The sequence below is a fragment of the Rhea americana genome, unplaced genomic scaffold (assembly GCF_003343005.1).
Source record: "Rhea americana isolate MKP2758 unplaced genomic scaffold, rheAme1 scaffold_42, whole genome shotgun sequence".
Taxonomy (NCBI): domain Eukaryota; kingdom Metazoa; phylum Chordata; class Aves; order Rheiformes; family Rheidae; genus Rhea; species Rhea americana.
Genome location: NW_028186557.1, coordinates 2,653,482 through 2,669,152, shown reverse-complemented (window position 1 = coordinate 2,669,152; position 15,671 = coordinate 2,653,482). Strand labels below are relative to the sequence as shown.

General features: G+C 36.6%; 1 protein-coding gene across 9 annotated transcripts in view; it reads left to right on the top strand.

The window, feature by feature from the left end:
* The window catches only part of SLC38A6 (solute carrier family 38 member 6), a 39,865-nt gene that overhangs the window by 21,291 nt on the left and 2,903 nt on the right, over positions 1 to 15,671 (top strand). For 4 of the 9 annotated variants that reach the window (XM_085315043.1, XM_085315047.1, XM_085315048.1 and 1 more), the window contains 6 exons: positions 3,323 to 3,417; positions 3,888 to 3,946; positions 8,832 to 8,897; positions 9,094 to 9,147; positions 10,699 to 10,778; positions 11,482 to 11,582. In XM_085315043.1, the coding sequence (XP_085171169.1) occupies positions 3,323 to 3,417; positions 3,888 to 3,946; positions 8,832 to 8,897; positions 9,094 to 9,147; positions 10,699 to 10,778; positions 11,482 to 11,582 (455 nt within the window). Of the gene's footprint in view, positions 1 to 3,322; positions 3,418 to 3,887; positions 3,947 to 8,831; positions 8,898 to 9,093; positions 9,148 to 10,698; positions 10,779 to 11,481; positions 11,583 to 12,965; positions 12,992 to 15,334; positions 15,389 to 15,671 lie in introns of all 9 variants that reach the window. The other 5 variants (XR_014897058.1, XM_085315050.1, XM_085315051.1 and 2 more) reach the window with 5 other exon arrangements.

Below are 15,671 nucleotides of genomic sequence, written 5' to 3'. Positions count from 1 at the left end.
AAAATTGTTCGTAGGAATACTAACCACATCTCAGCTAAAAAATAGTGATTTGATGCCAGCCAGGGTCTGGACCTGTTTCTGCCTCTGTCACTGGGAGTTCTTCTGTTGATATATGTTTAGCTGACACAATTTTACTCCTCTATTCTTGACTTCAGCAAATAWTTCAAGGGCAGCGGTCAAGCAGTATTCCAGGTGCGTACGCAGAGCTGATTTTCTGTGTGTGCCCACATGTTTATTTCATACATTTTCTCATATTAAGTGCCATGATCATAATCTTTTGTTTATGTATGTTTCTTCACAGATATTAAAATAACTCTTCAGAGTTTTTTAATTGTAGGAGATAGTTCCACACAAGTATGTAATCAAATGTCATGCCTAAATAGCAACTTATTTATGTAAAGGACATAAATATTGACTAGTTTGATTGAACTGTTTTAGCTAGGCCACTTTTTTCCAGATGTTGTTATATGACTTCTGTTTTTGTTAAGTCAATATGGCATCTGATACACTTTCCTTTAGGTGCGGAATTTAGCTTAAAAAGCAGTTAAACTCACACTTCTGATATATTCTATTTRTGAAAAATATTTTATATACCTGTATTATTCCTAAACATACTTTTATGAAATATGTTTAAAGAATGTTTTGCATATTGAATTATTTTTATAGATAAAGGTAAGCATGTGTGCATGTGTTTGAAAGGATCAGAGCCAATGTGTAATACATCTTCATGTCTTTATTAAAAAACAAAAACATACAATATAAACAGTTGTTAATTGCAAGTTGAGCTGTATCAGCTTGTGTAACAAGAATTCCACATGACATGAACATAGTTTCAAATGAGGATTGTGTTAAAAAGTTGTAATTTGTGAGCCCTCTGTTAACATTTAATGACCCTGTCAGGAGGATATGATTGATGCAATTAAGTTGTCTTGCTTGTGTGTTATATAATTGATATGGACTGAGCGTAAGATCCTGATTTAGAACATATGAATCTCTTGTCCTGTTGCATTCAGGAGTGAAATTAAAGCGATTCATGAATGTCTGCTTTTAGTTAAAATATGGGGGAGGGACAAGGAACATCTGCATGCTAGAGTTTTTCGGTAGAGTCAAAGATTTATATTCCACATTTCATATTTGGAACACTTCTATCACATAGGATTAAATTTGCAGATTGAACTGATTTTAAAGGAAATGCAAAAACATTTATACTGCGTTTGAAAAATAAGTATTTTTACAACAGTATTTTTTGGGAAAAAAAGGACTTTTGGATAACCAGTAGATGGTCCACTATTTTGATTTTTGGAGATCTTTTTAAATAAAAGAATTTATATATTAAAAATTAAACAGTTTAACAAAATTATTTTTTTCCTGTTTCACATCACCTCATTGTAATTTTTCTCCCTATCCCTCCTACTAGTGTTTTTTTCATTTACAAGAGAATATCCAAAATAACGTTTTTATCTGGCCTGCTGAACTCACAAGCTGCAATGGAAACTGTGGATTTGCTGCATGCTTAGACAGAATCAGATGACTTAAACTGGAGGTCCCACTATACATATCTGAGGCATTTTAGCTAATCTCACACAGAGTGCAGCATTCCTTATATATTTGCRTGCTCTCCTGTTGCTTCTAATACTAACACCTACCATGAAAGACAGACAGACAGTTTAAAAATATATGAACATTAAATATAGCAAGGTATGCTTTGCAAATACGAACTCAAGAACAAAAATCTTCCTTAAGAAATGATCTGTAAATGTGAAATGCCTTTTACTTCTGCTTTTATAGCTGGAGGACTGTGTTGAACAAGATGAAATGATATTAACAATAATAATGCAAACAACTTATCCTGGTAAAGTTGCTTTTTAGCTGAAGCAGTAGCAGATCTAGGCTAGCAGTACATTTTTTGAAGGGTGGTATTTTGAGAAATTTTAAAAATTTTTTATGTAGAGATTTTCACTGAAGTGACACTTTGATTTTGGTAGAGCAAAGATGCCCTCAGCCTCGAAATTTCTGTATTCATTTCTATAATGTATATCTTTTTTAAACAAGTGTCGCAAGTGCATGATACGTATGATAGTAGTTAATAAGTGTATAAGGTATTTTTTCCTTAACACAGGTGTTATGCTACTTTTCTTATGATGACTTGAGGTGCTGCCTGTTTATTAGGTGCTAACCATATCCTGGACTAAATAAACTTGAAGGTCAAAGGCCAAGGTGTTTATAGGTAGTAAAGTCAGAGGCTGATGTGCAAGATGTTTATCAGTACAGGATATGGTTATTTCCAAGTTAGGGGGAGCCACCCTCAAGATGATTCTCTTTCTTAACAACTTGTACATCTGTATTTGCCTTTGTTCAGGGATGAGATTTCGGCACTTCAAATAAAATTTAACTGCATTAAGACTTTATATAGCTCTGCAATGCTTTTTTAYGTGTATATTTTTTGTATAAATATTATTAGCATATTTCATTGCAATTTCTATCTTTTTGCCCTTTACTTCTTGTGAGTATGTACATACAAAGAATGAATGATCGCTTTGAGCAAAATTAAAGATAGAAAAAGATCTCTTTAWCCCTGATCTTTCTTATTTCATTTTTTGATAGCAAAAATACTATTTTGAATCACTTGAAAGATGGTTTACTTGGTTTCTTCTTCTACTGCGAGGACCCAGTGATGACAGATAAAATTAAACTTGGGCAAAGGGGAAAATGAGAATGTTTAGAAATCATAACTGAGTTTTGAAAGAAATAGGTTGACTTTTGGGTAGCTTAGCTTTCCACTTTGCACCTCTTGAAAACTGTGGAACTGTTTTCAAGAAATAAGCTGGTGGGGAGATTCTGCAGCAAGTGATGATTAAAATTACTATTTCTTCCAGTCATGTAAAAATGCAACTCGGAGAGTAACCCAGTTCGGGACAGACGTAGCATACTATAGAAACACTTCTGTAAGAAATCTGTAGAGTATGAAGTATCCTTGCTCTCCGCTTGTTGCTTTGAATAAAGGCAGGAAGGGATTTGCATACTACGCTGTTGAGAAATGGCTTCACTGAGATCAGCCCTCGGATCGATGCAGGCATTTGCCTRTGGAAGATTGCTTGTAATGCTGGTTCGTGACGGGACAGTGCTCTGCTTCCTCCTTGTCTGAGAACTCTATTTTAGTATCGCAATAAACTAACTGAGAATATAAATCCATATAAATAGCATGTGAGCCTGGAAATTATTTGTTGTTGTTCTTGTCCTAGTGGTTATTTGTCCAAGATCTGGGTTTTAAAGGGGAACATACTTCTTTAGGACTCTTGAACTTTGTATCAATCGTAAATAGCTTTTCCAGCAGGTCTTGGTACCTTGATGGGAGACTGCTGCTACTGATTACTTCGGTCTGCGTTGTTTTTCCTCTTGCACTTCTTCCTAAAATTGGTGAGTAATTAAAAGAGAGAAGCAAGCATTATTCTATTTTAGTAGTAATTACAACTGAAGACTTTAAAACCTTAATGGGTTATTTATTTATTTTAACTGGCAGGGGGCTGGTGATGGTGGGGACTACTTAAGTTGTTTTAGCATGTTCTGCTTTCCAGCCCTGCCTAGTTAACCTATTACTTGGGTTGCAGTAGTATTTTGTCTGCAATACTAAAATAAAATCTTTACAGCAGAACATTAAAGAGCTGCATTTACTTACAGCATGCCATTAGTGGTAAGCCAGTTCTAATTCTGCCCTACAAAACTACATAAATGATCTGTGACAGGCAGTTGGAATGTTGTTATTCTGAGTCCTAAGCCCCAGATACCAAGCACTGTAATAGAAAACATGCCTAAAATGTAAAGCTTTAGCTGTACATTAGGATCACTTTCCTTATAAATTCTCTTTTATTTTTACTGTTATTTTACAGGCTTTCTTGGCTACACAAGTAGTTTATCATTTTTCTTTATGGTGTACTTTACTCTTGTGGTAAGTTAAAAATCAGTATACAGCTTATCTATTTTTTTCTTGTTGTTTAAATGTTTTTATAAGCCTGTTTTGAAATGAATTGTCTTTTTCTCCCTCCCCCTTATGTTTTATGTAAAATTTAGAATTTTCTTTGAGTTCAGTATATACTTGCTTGGACAAATAACTGTAATTTTTGCTGAGGCATGAAAATGTGTATGAACTTTTGAGCATGTGAAAAGATTTAAAATAATTATATTTTGGACTGGTAAATGTAGCAACATTTTTGTTTTGCTGACGGTGCAGTGAAGGGAACTGGCACGTATACTTTTGTTTCCCTAGTACTAATGGAATGGAATTCTGTTTTCTTAGCTTCTAACTATTACTTACTGTAACTAGCACAGAAGAAAATTTAAWATATTCCAAATAAATTAAATTTACATGTACGATGGAGTGACAGAGTTCAAAAAAAAAGGCAAAGAAAACTAGAACTTTATTAAGGCAGTTTACAAGATTCATTAATATGTCGATGACCTTATTCTTTTTTCCCGCTGAAAGGAAAAGTTCTTTTCTCTAAGCCATATGGGGTTTTTTGACCCTGATATTCACCCTCTCAAGGCCCCTGTGAGGTAGATGTTTCCAAATATCACAAGTGAGACCTGCTAGGCAGATCTAAGAGGAAAAATCTGCCTTTAAGTTGCCTTTGCTTTTTTTTTTTTCCTCCAGGAAAGAAGTATGTTAATGCACATGTGTAATGTGTAGTACAACCAAGCAACTCACACTCTGTCATCTAGGTATAGAAACAAGAGTCTTGTTTGAGAGCCTGGATAAATGTTCCCCTTCTCTCCTGTCATTCTGGCTTGCATTGACTTGCATTTAATACCTGTTTTACAAAGGGATAAACAGAGTTGAAGGCAAGTTGAACAAACATGCCGTCCAGGAGACCAAGGCAATCCATTAGGAACTAAACCATGTGATAAAACCAAACTTCAAAGCTGTCAAAACATCTCCCTGGGGTATCCCTTGAGACTTGTGGTGTTTGTAGGACCTTGAGAAGTATTCTTCCTCAGCATAGCATTGAGAAACAGCAACAGCCAACAGCCTCTCCAGCGCTAATGGAAATTTGTTTAATATTTATGAATTACCTTAACTTTTGACCTCTCTCCTAAAATATCTCTTTAAAAAAAAAAGAAAAGAAAAAAGGCTAATTATAATGCTTAAATAGGTCTGGCCTGAAGCTAGTTGCAACAGTTTTAAAATAAGTTCAGTCCCTAGATTTGAGGGAAATGTGTACACATCTCTAATCCATTGTAATGGGTGTATGCATTTAAAAATAGTATTAGGCTCAGAAAAGGCAACTGTGTAAACAAGACTTGCATACAGACCCATCAAGCTATAAGATGTTTGGATGTAGAGTTTAATTCTGATTCTGTGTAGCAAAAAACATTGGTAGAAGGTGTTAATTATGAAGTGCACAGACTACTAGATTTATGAAATGATAAAAATTGTATGCTTATTTTTTTGTTGTTAAGTGACAAAGAAGGAGCCAAAGCAAATCTTACTGAGGTCAAAATTTTAGAAAACGTTATGGATGTTTGAAGAAAACTATTACTCTTTACTGAATATCTTCTCTGATTTGTTTAAGTGCTGAAACTAAAAGACATTAAATGCATTTTCATTTTCATATCTAATTGCTTTGAAGGGGGTGATATGCACTGTTGAAATGGTATTTTAGTTTGCACAATGTTAAATTCTGTATGGCAGGTATGTTTTAATTTGTTCCAGAAGAAAACGCTGTTAGTCATATGGAAGTAATACAATTATATTTTGCGTATACAATAATTCTGTGCATTTTCAAGTGCGTGCCAGCTGTTCATCTTTAYGCCAGCAAGCCACAGCTTTAGTACTGCTTGCAGAGAAGAGAGGTACAATAGACAGCATATGTCTTGGTCAGTGTGGTCCAGTGAGTGCACTGAGCACAGAGTCGAGAGACTCCTCTTTGTTCTCTCTGTGCCCTGCTGACAGATCACGTCTCCTGTCTGTACGTCACKGTCTTTTCCTGTGAAGTTAAGATATTGGTTATTATCTTCACTTGGAGGAAAACAAAAACACTATGATGGAGGAGAGAACATGTATGAACATGTATGTGTATATCTAACTACTAACTCAAAGCCAGATTCTATGAGATCCTGAAGCACTTCCTTTTGGTTCTGATTGCTTTTCCCTCACTTGAATCCTATATGAAGAGAAATTAAGTGTGTGTTGCTTTTTTTTTTTTTTTTTTTCCATCTCCCCCTTCTTGCTATATTGAATGTTGATGAAGAGTAAAGACAATTCTTTTTGTGGGGATATCCCTCTTGATAGCTTGTTCAACACGGGTGTTAATGATTCCTGGCAATATTTTTCTAAATCTCTTGCTCCAAGAACAGAATGTTCTGAGGCAGATTGGGAACCTGCCATATGTAATGAATGATGTTAAGCACAGAGAGCCCCTCTTAGCTGAGTGCTGTCGGTACTGCTAGACAGCAAGGGGTGCGTGTTTTCCCACTGCGGGATATGARAAAGCAACATCAGTGGGAATGCTAGAACATTTTGAGACCTCTGACTTTATTTTTTAGTGGTGTTTTTGATGTAGGTTTAATTTACATTAGAATTTAGGTTTGAGTTTKGGGGTTTTTTTCACTTAAAACCAAACGTTCATTAAAAGACAYTTATACAAAATGAATTTAAAGATTTGGAGGGAGATTGTCTATGCTGTCTGCATGACTGCTTAGCTAACTTTGCTATTGCCAAGTTAAAAATCTCTTCCTGTTGGTGATCTTATTACAAATACATTGTTGAGTATAATCAGGAACCCAAACATATTTGAATAATTAACCAGGTAGGCAAATAAAATTACAAATTTAAAATACAGGCAATGCTTTTTCTTTTGTTGTCTTTCATTTTCTTTTCATTTTTTTTTTCTGAATCTTTATTCATTTCATTTTAAAAGATTCTTCAGATTTGTAGGTTCGTATTTTCTTGGCCCCCTCTCTGCATTGTTTATGCATACACATGCCTTCACTCTTTAGCTTGCAGGAAACTCTGAAAAGCCCAAGTACAATTGACTTTGCCCCCAAACCTGCACTTGAGCTTCATGCACCTTTTCATTGCCTACGAAGCTTCTTTCAGTCGTAGCCAGAGTTCCTACAAAGCCTTTTACGTTGGAGCCTCCAAAGCCTCTTCTTTAGTTTCCCTAACTCATTGCCTTTTGCAGGCAATCACAGAGATCTCCTAGAAAAAGCACTTTGTCTTGTAGCTCAGCCTCGTAGATATCTTCAGCTAACAAACAGGCTTAGGCTCCCTGGGAAGAGATGGCACAGCCGTGTATCCGTAGCTGTGGTGCCAGAGCAGCAACAGTTTGTATCTGTGCCTAGATGCTGCGTGAAGCAGAGGTGACCACGTGGCAGAGTCATATGCAAGCCTATAGGGCCCAAATCAGGTTTTGGTGTTTCGTCCTTGCCTTCCTCTCCCTTTGGCTTACTATTAATATTACATTGTTCATGTGGCAGCTGGAGAGGATGTAATTCGTAGAAAGGACAACAAAACCAGATAGATTTTTTTCTGACATTCTCACATTTTTCCCCATTTAGTACATTCTGAGCCTTCCAGAGGGGAAACTTTTTTCTTTCCCCTTGCTTGCTGCTTCCTTTTCAGTTGAGCTTCTTTATCTGGGATCAGATACTGGGATCTTCATCTTCCCACTGACACCCTTGCTTAGATAAGATTGCAGTTTACGTTGCACAGAGGGAGGTAGTTTAGCCAAGCAGTGACAAGATAAGAACAGATCTCTTGATATAAAGTAATGCCAATTTAGTGTCAGAAATGTGGAGGATTCCCATTTCCATTGGTAATTGTTTTTCACAGCAGTCGCAGACCACTTTTGAGCAAGCTACTTCCAAGTTCTGTACCTTGAGTTTTGGTGGGTTGTTTTTCTAAGTCATGGAATTGAAAACGTGTATTATTGCCACATACCCTCTGTTTTCTTTYCCCAGTTTTGTCTGGAGGTAGCATTTGCTTGCTTCTCTTGGCACTGGTGATAAGAGCATCTAATCTTTGTTCTCTGGGAAACGCCACTTGGCAGAAAGCAAACAGTAGATTCCTTGAAACGGAAAATAAGCTCTCTTCCATGTTATTCTTCTCATGAATCGGAGTCTTTAATTAAATTTTTAATGATTTGCTCCAGGCTTCAAAAGTATTATAACCTCCAAGAAGCCAAGCAACTACAATGGGAAATTAATTAGGGTAAGGAGAGCAATGCAACTGTCATTTTAAACTGACTTCTTGAAAGAGGTGGTAACCTTTCTTACTTTAATTTCCCTTTGATTTTTCAGCCCTGTTTCTTGGCGGTCCCTAAACCAGCAGGGTGTAGATAAAGCCCCAGTGACATTCTGGGACAATAATTGCATTTATTGTTTTTCCTCTGCTTTCTAGTCCAAACCATATGTTTCTGCCTTTTAAGATTAGCCCTAGGCTCTGCTCTATCTCTGTTAAGGGCTTGTCTACTTAGGGAAGAGCCTGGGATAGCTAACACAGAGCAGCTATTCTGTATGGGAGGCAGATAGCATGGAAAAAGCACAGCGAGTGGGTGCAGAGTACTGGTTGTATTACAGTTCATTTCAGACCTCGTTTCGGTAAACCACCTCCGCGTAGGCAAGCCATAAGGCTGCCAGCTGTGCATGGCAAGCAGCTGTATGGAATGGCACCGACAAGTTTTTCTGTCAAGTCCTCTTTGCTGTGGCCTAGCTGTCTAGCAGTCAAGTAAATGAGTTTACTTTGTATACAAAGTCTGATGGTTTAGCTAGGTGTATATCTAAATTAACCTCATTTTTAGGATGCCATTTATACATTAAAGATGTTGTCTTTACAGATTATAATTAAAAAATGGTCCATCCCTTGTCCTCTACCYCTAAGCAGTGGAGTAGAGAACTTACAGGTAAAGTACATGCTGTTTTGAAGCTCCTTTAGTTTTATTAATACCTGTAATGCTTTCTACACTAACACTTTCAGAATTACTTGTAWTTTAAATTCCTTCTCAATCTAGATTTTATTATCTAGAAACTATAAAGTTTCAGATCTCTGGTTTGTGGTCATTCTTTCATTATGTCATTTTTCGTATATATGTTTTACAGATTTCAAATATTACTGGGGAATGTAAAGCAAAGCTCTTCCATCTTTCCAAAGAGGTAATGTTCTGTATTAACAATAGGCTAACTAAGGTGGGTTGTTTTTAARGAACGGGGATTTAAACCTTATCCAGGGTAGGCTATTCTTCCATAAAACTTAATTAAAGGCTACTGAAGTATTTCCTATACCTGCTGCTGATGGTTATCCAGTCTCACTCTTTTATATGAAGGTCTGTTGTCACAGCATTTATGAAAACATTGTGCAGCTATGACCAGTGTTAARTATAACAGATGCTGTGGTGGCCAGCCTTGTTGTGCAGTCAGGTGACTGCTAGAAGCCAACTTAATATGCCCCCASCTGGAAATCAGTGCTACTTGATTGTATGCATGCAGTCCATTCCTTCCAAGGTAGAACAAGTTTCCTTAAACTATCTGGGTCTAACCTTAGTTTCTTTCTCACCTGAAGCTAATTCTTCAGGCCAAATGCAATCTGGTGCATTGCATTGGATGCCAGATCTGACATTTCATAATTAACGTGACATTTAAATCCTGTCACTGCTCATCAAGGCATGTAGGACAGGAAGTATCATGTAGAACKTGGTAGTCTCAGTGGGGTGAAAAGGAAGTGATAAAGGAAAGAATAAATTGCTACTCTGTAGCATATTGGAATTTGAGAGGGACGCAGTCAGCCAAATTTGTCTGAGAGAATATAAAATCTGACCCACCTTCATCTCCCCCCTCAACACCCCAGAAAAAGAAATCTTGAACAATGCAAACATAAGGCAGCTGTTATTAACTGATAGATCAAAGGAGAAGTTTTGCTTCCATCAGAAACATCTACTGTGAGATTACAGCCTTTTCCTACCTTTAGTACTTTGTGAAGTCTTGGGACTCATCTGTACTTTTGCCATTTTAGCTTAATCAATTGAAAGTGGCATAGTTTTACTGACCCTGATTATATCAGTTTAAAAATATTTGTTATAGTTTAGCTTATTCCTACTCGAGAATTGAAATAAGCTATRGTAGATGATTCATCTCTTCTGGTACAAGTTTTTGGAATAATTGAGTGGTTATAGTTTTAATTATCTAACTGTCTTAAAACTTTAAATGCCAAAGCATGTTATCTTTTCTGGCTGCTATATCCAATTTTTTTGTGAAAAAGTAATACAAAAATAGTAAAGTCAAGCTAAGGGAATCAATAATTTGACAGGAAGCTATGGATATTAGAATTTTATTACCATAGAAAATTTCACAAATAATCTACTGACTCTGCAGCAAGTCCTACTCTTTTTTTTTTTTTTTTACTTAGATGCACAGCCTCAATATAGCTAAAAAGAGTCTTACAGCTGTTAGCTCATAGGCGTCATGACCTCTACTGATCATGATGTATTAAGCTAGGACCACCATGTAAGGAGATATTAGTTGAAATGGTACAGTTTTGTGGAACAATTCAGAGAACATTCTGCGTTATGGATATGTATCTCTAAGCATTAACATGAAAAGACTTCTACTAACTTCCAAGGCATTGAACTGAATTCTGAATTCCTCCATATAATTTTTTAACCATCTGTGATAACAAATAGCATGAAAGATGTTTTTCTTCTGTTTTAGAGTGCTTATGCAATACCAACTATGGCCTTCTCTTTTCTCTGCCATACCTCAGTCTTACCCATTTACTGTGAGCTCCAAAGGTAATGTATGGAAATATATGCAGCATTAAAATATAATGATAATATTTCTGCTACATTTCCCTAAATTAACCTTGAATAACTTTTATTTTCAAGTCAGTGCCATCGAACAAGGCAAACAAAGTAGCCTTCATATTTTTGGGATATGTATAGTTTTAGTTTGTGTCAGTACTGGCTTTTCCTCTCTTACAGGAGAGGAAAGTAGCAAATATAATCCCATCACCAGTGTCAGTACATTGTTCTGGCCATCTGGAAAAAATAAAGGTGATTTGCTAAGGTACTAGTTAATTTTTATTGCTATAACTAAATCTGCATTTGGCCAGGTCAGATTCAGTCCTTTTTGACCCACATTCTGTTCGGGTTCTGAATATGTATCATGCTGTGTGAATCAAATTTTTGATTTTAAAAAACAACAGATCACCTTGATATGTCTAAATACACTATCAGATGGGGACAATGTTAATCTGCATAAAAAATACATTCTAAATTTAAAATTAAAAATACTTTAAAAAGCTAGATGTTACTGACAGAACAGACCTCAACAAACATTTTATGGCCATAAAATGAGAGGATACTTTCTTATAAAAGACAATTTGCTGTTCTTTTTTTATACCATAGATTGCATTGTGTTCAGTGTTCCACAACATAAATTAAACAGCGCTCATTTTTTGTTGGTTTCTTTTTTSTTTTGTTTTTTACATATTAGTCCATCCAAAAGTAGAATGCAGAATGTAACTGTCACAGGAATTGGTCTGAGTTTCCTAATTTACTTTGTATCTGCTTTGTTTGGGTACCTGACTTTTTATGGTAAGTAAATTCTTAAAGTATTCTTTAGAATACAAGCTAATAATAAATGATACTTGATGCATCCTGTATTGTACAGTATTTGTAATAAGTCTTTTTGCTCCCAAGACTTTTTTATTTTACTGAAATCCTCAATAATTCACTTCTGACAGGCATCCATGTGAAGTTATAAAATACCTGGGGTACTTCAGGCTTCTTTATGCACTGATATACTTGGATCCTCTTGAATCTTGGTCCTGTGAAGATAAGAATATACCTAACTTTGCAAAGTATTATAGCCTCATTGACTTCTTAATGTGTAAAATAGGAAAGTTTGACGAGTTTATGCCTAAAAGTTACACGGGCAAGATGCTGTCCCTGAAGTGTAGCTGATGGTCTGTGGATGGTCTGTAAGACTATGTAAGTAGTCTACTGACTGCCACTATATGTTAGAAARTATAATATTTTCACTTAAAAGTGCAGGTTAGAATGGTCTGTTAGAAAATTTGAGATCTGATAGTCATTTACTAGTCCAATGAGTTTTAAACCCCTGTTTTAAGGCCATAACTCTACTACTGAAATTCAGCATGCTTACTGAGCCTGTGATATCCCCAGTCCATTTGTGATCTTTAACTAGCATTGAGGTCTTTGCTGTGAGGAATTTGACCCGTGTCCAGAACTAGCACTAGCTATTTCAATGGACTCTGCTGGAAGCAGAGGAAAACAAGTACCATGAATCATCCAATTTAGGAAAGCTTCACTTTAATGGTTTGCACAAAGTGAGTTCTTAGGTGAAGGCAATCCAGAGGACTCTTGGGAAAAAAAAAGATAAGGAACACTACAAAATTAAACTAGCTGTATCAGGCAAAGAGTGCAGGTAGTTTTGTGCCTTGACTGCGATGGAGGCCGGTGACAAAAGCCTAGAGAAGAACAGAACAGTGTAAGCTTGGCGTTGGGCTACCTGGCACACTTGCAGTCTTCAGTAATTTGTGGGGCGTGCAGTTCCAGAGCCAGAGGTAATGTCTGTTCAACGTAGGTACTGAACCAAGGAGCACTGTTTTTTTGCAGATGTCGGTTTCTGGAAGATGTAGTAGTAATAGTGTTTGATTAAGTAAGTATATCTTTTTTACTTACCAGACAGAAAAGTAGGGTTTTTGTCTTTAAATTTATACATATAAATCTTACCCTACCAAATACTACAGACTCCTTTCATTTGCTATAGAGCTTACATAGCCACGTGTTTCAGTACCAAAGTAATGACTCTATGTTTGAACTCTTTAATACTTTTGGGTGCAGTTTTTTAGCTGAGTTTAAATGTAGATGACTGTCTGCTATTCTTATGTTTGCCAAATGCTCAGAAAGATTTCAGAATTCTTACCTACATAGTGGCCTTTCTTTTTTTTAAAGGTCCATCATAACATTGACAGAAGTAGGTGAGTGTCTATTTCATACAACAATCTTAGTTGTCTTCTATAACATAGCTAGCAGCTGTTTTGTGATATTCTGAATGTTTAGCAGTTTGACAGTATTTTCAGAATCCCATCGTATAACTTTTCTAAGAAATGTCACTTGGTTCTGTGTGTCCTGCTTTATATGTGTGCCCTGGTACGTTTTACACGGATAGAGTGCCTTGTCAAACTGAATTGCTTCTACTTAGTGATCTTAACTGTTTTCTGGAGTGGTATCATACAGATGCTGTCACGTAAATGCATCACAGTCGTCTGTGAGGATTCTTCTAACACCTTCTGGAAACTCTTCCTTCTTATGAGATGACCATATGCTAACAGCTAGCCAGCTGCATCTGTTAATGACAGAGCAGGAAAGTTTTAAAGGCGTATCTTTTAATAGTGCAGTGCAGCCTGACCTACCTTTACAAAGCATTCTAGCATAGACACTGCTGTTCTTTGGGCTGGTTTTGGTGTTCCCTAATTGCTTCTAAATGGTTTATAGGAAAACAGGATTTTGCCACTGTGATAAATTCAGAAGGCAGTCCAGGATAACTACCTGTCTCCAGATGAGATCTCAAATAAATAAATAAATAAAAATGCCGGAAGTCATTCCTATTTCTATTCCCTTCACAGTCATGAATTTTTAGGAGCAAGGCCATGTCTTGGCTGCAGCGCTTTGTTTTTTCACTGGGAACGTTACTGGGTTTCAGCAAGCCTTTCTTTTAGTAGTACTTAGACTCAAGACTCTTGAAACACATGAACCAAGAGCGGATACTTGCAAGGGCTTTTTTCCCCTTGGAAGCTTCTACTCCCCTTTCTACCTTTTGCTTGTCTTACTATTTCTTTAAATGGAGAGAGACTGTTCTAAAACACCAGTCCAAGAAAATGTAAAACATTTTATTTTAAATTGAAAACAAAAGAGTTCCTTCTTTGAAAGAAGACATGTTTCCTTTCTGCAGTTCAAAAGTTTTTCTACTGTTTTCTGTGAATTTGAAACTTAATATAACAATTGAATTTGGGTCCATTCTGAAGCCCCAGACAGCATGGTGCAGCAGATCACTTTCAAGGCTCTGAGTTTTGCTGTCAATTTAGCAGTGGAACTTTTCAGGGTAAAAGGGCAGAAGTCAAAGAAACAAAGGTGAAGGGTKTAGGTGCTGATTCATCACTTTTTCCCCCACATTTGCTTTCAAATGTATGAAAGTGCATCCCATGATATACAATAGTGTAGTAATTCTACAACAGAATCAGCTTCACAAGGCTAAATATGCCTGTAGTGCAGAGCACGGGAGACTCATTGCTGAAGAAAGCAGCACTCTCATTTGAAAGTGATTGGCCTGGCTGGGTGCGTTGCTGATTTTATTCTGGGAGACGGAGGAATTGACAGCYTTCAGGTGTCGTTGTTTTGCTGCTTATGTCTACTCATCTGCATATGCAGAGAAACCGTAGTCTCAAGTGTCAGTAGTGTTTTGTTTGGTTGTAGGAAATGCAGATAATTTTGCAGAGTCAGTTTGTTTCTGATTTTAGTTGAACAAAGAGAATCTGGTGGTGTCTGTTCGAGTCRCACAGAACCAGTTTTACAGCACTATTACCTTGGCTGGAGGTTCTGTATCCTCTGCTCTTTATTCACCAAGGTAGCAGACTGAGCAAAAGTGATACAATTTGTTTCACATTGCTGCAGACTTTTTTTTTTTCTCTCTCTCTCCCCTCCCCCCCCCCAACTATATTTGTCAGAAGGCTTGTTCAGCACCTGCTCCAGACCAAATCCTAGCAGGGACAAGTCTCCTAACTGAATTCTGGCAAGCTACATGCAGGGGTTTTGAGCATGGCGAAGTAAATCTGTAGGTTACAATGTTGCTAACCTGTTGCAGTTGGAAGAATTCTGATACAAAATTTAAATGGTTCAGATACTTTTTGTTGTTGTTGTTGTTCTTTGACCTAATAAAATGGAACTAGTACTTTTGAGATGAAGTTTATCTAAAAAATTACCTTAAATGTTGTTTATGTGGATGTTCAGTTTCAATAGTTCAGGACTCTTAAAACATCAGCCTGCAAACCATTAGAACTTACCTCCTCATCCTCTGATTTTTTTAGCGTTACTAGAAGTTTTAAGCCCTTTGCCAAATATCAGTAAATCTAGTAGCCCAGACTTCCACCAGATCCACGTTCTAATCTATGAATAATGCTTTTTGTTACCTAACTATTAAAATATGCCTGTAGAAAAGGTTTGAGGCTTGTGGGTACTAATACTTGTATATTTTCTTWAGTTCTTTCTGAGACATTTTCAAGAGTTTTCTAGAATTTACCTCCATTTTTTCTTGATCCTTTCAGGCCACTAAAAGTTGTCTTTTTTTCTTAAAGCCTAGCTTACATGGTGAAGTCCAGGTAAGATTTAATATAACACTACCTCACTAGTGGATTGGATAAGTTTTACAGCATACCTCTACAAGCTTGGAATATTTTTCTTTCTAATCCTTTCTCTTCCATATGTGTATCTTCTCTCTTGATACCTTTGGCTTCAACAAAGGCTGCGGTTTACTTCTTGAAGTTCTTTCAGTTTCCTTTAGATTACACATTAGGTAGAACGGATATACCACCAGTTCTGCCAACAKGATGCTTATATGCACTCCCTTACACTCTGCATTAGTCATAAGCAAAATTTTCAGTT